Raw genomic sequence first — 1,024 nt, 5'->3', positions numbered from 1 at the left:
GACGCCGGTGCCTCACACCACAGTGCTGATGGTGGATGACTCCTCCGACCTCCGCTGCTTGCTGGGCAGGGACTTGAGATACTCGAGGTGCCGCCGGGCATCCTCCTGGTTCTGCCGCACGTAGTAGACCAGGTAGGAGATCACCATGGCGAACCAGCCGAACATGGTGACCAGCATGGCGATGTCCGTGGTCTTCTTGTACACGTTGCAGAAGTCCGTGTCGGCGATCACCTGCAGGAACGCTTTGCCCACGTGCTCCTCCTGCGTGGAGGAGTCGCACATGATGCCTCCTGAGGAGCCGGCCGCCAGGTCCACCGTGCGGATCAGCTCCTGCAGCCGACAGTCACACAGCCAGGGGTTGTCGGAGAGGTTCACCTTGGCCTTCAGGTTGCTAAAGGTGTCTTTGCTGACAGACACCAGCCTGTTGGAAGACAAGTCCAGAGAGTGGAGGTTCTCTGCCAGGCCCCGGAAAGCTCCGCTCTCGACGCTGGAGATGACGTTGTGGGACAGGTCCAGCTCCAGCAAGAGCGGCAGGTCCTGGAAGGCGTCGCGGGGCAGGAAGGGGATTCGGTTGGAGTCCAGGTAGAGCTTGTTGGTGTCGTTGGGTATGTCCCTGGGGACCTCGGTCAGCCGAGCGTTGCTGCAGCGGAACGTCTTCAGCCCCTCCTCTTCCGAGGGGTAGCAGCCCTTGGGGAACGCCGCGGCCGAGCGGGGGAGGCTGTGCGGGAGCAGCCACATGGTCACAGAGTGAAGCGGGACCCACGTTGCTGCGGGCATGGTGCTGCACTGCTGTAGTCACCTCACCCGTGGTGGTTTCAGGTGGACTTGGTGCATCTGAGATGGAGACAGCAAAGGGACAGTGTCAGACCAAGAGGAAGAACCACTCCAGCTGCAAGTGTGGCCACGGGACAGGGATGGGATGGGACAGGGCCAGCCCGCATGACCCATGCATCCCCCTGTCCCCGGCCATCGGTGGCCTCGCTCAGGGCTCCTGATCCAGCAGGATCAGGCCTCGAGGGGCCGA

At 62.8% G+C, this 1,024-nt stretch overlaps 1 protein-coding gene across 1 annotated transcript; it reads right to left on the bottom strand.

The window, feature by feature from the left end:
- Nucleotides 1-12: 12 nt before the first annotated feature.
- On the bottom strand, nt 13-777 carry LOC104412699 (leucine-rich repeat-containing protein 3B-like). Its single transcript, XM_010023490.1, has one exon. The coding sequence runs from the start codon at nt 775-777 to the stop codon at nt 13-15; it is 765 nt and encodes a 254-aa protein (XP_010021792.1).
- Nucleotides 778-1,024: the final 247 nt, after the last annotated feature.

This window comes from Nestor notabilis, unplaced genomic scaffold (assembly GCF_000696875.1).
Source record: "Nestor notabilis isolate BGI_N333 unplaced genomic scaffold, ASM69687v1 scaffold5311, whole genome shotgun sequence".
Classification (NCBI taxonomy): Eukaryota; Metazoa; Chordata; class Aves; order Psittaciformes; family Psittacidae; genus Nestor; species Nestor notabilis.
Note: the sequence above shows the minus strand (reverse complement) of the source record. Positions and strands in the feature narration are given on the sequence as shown.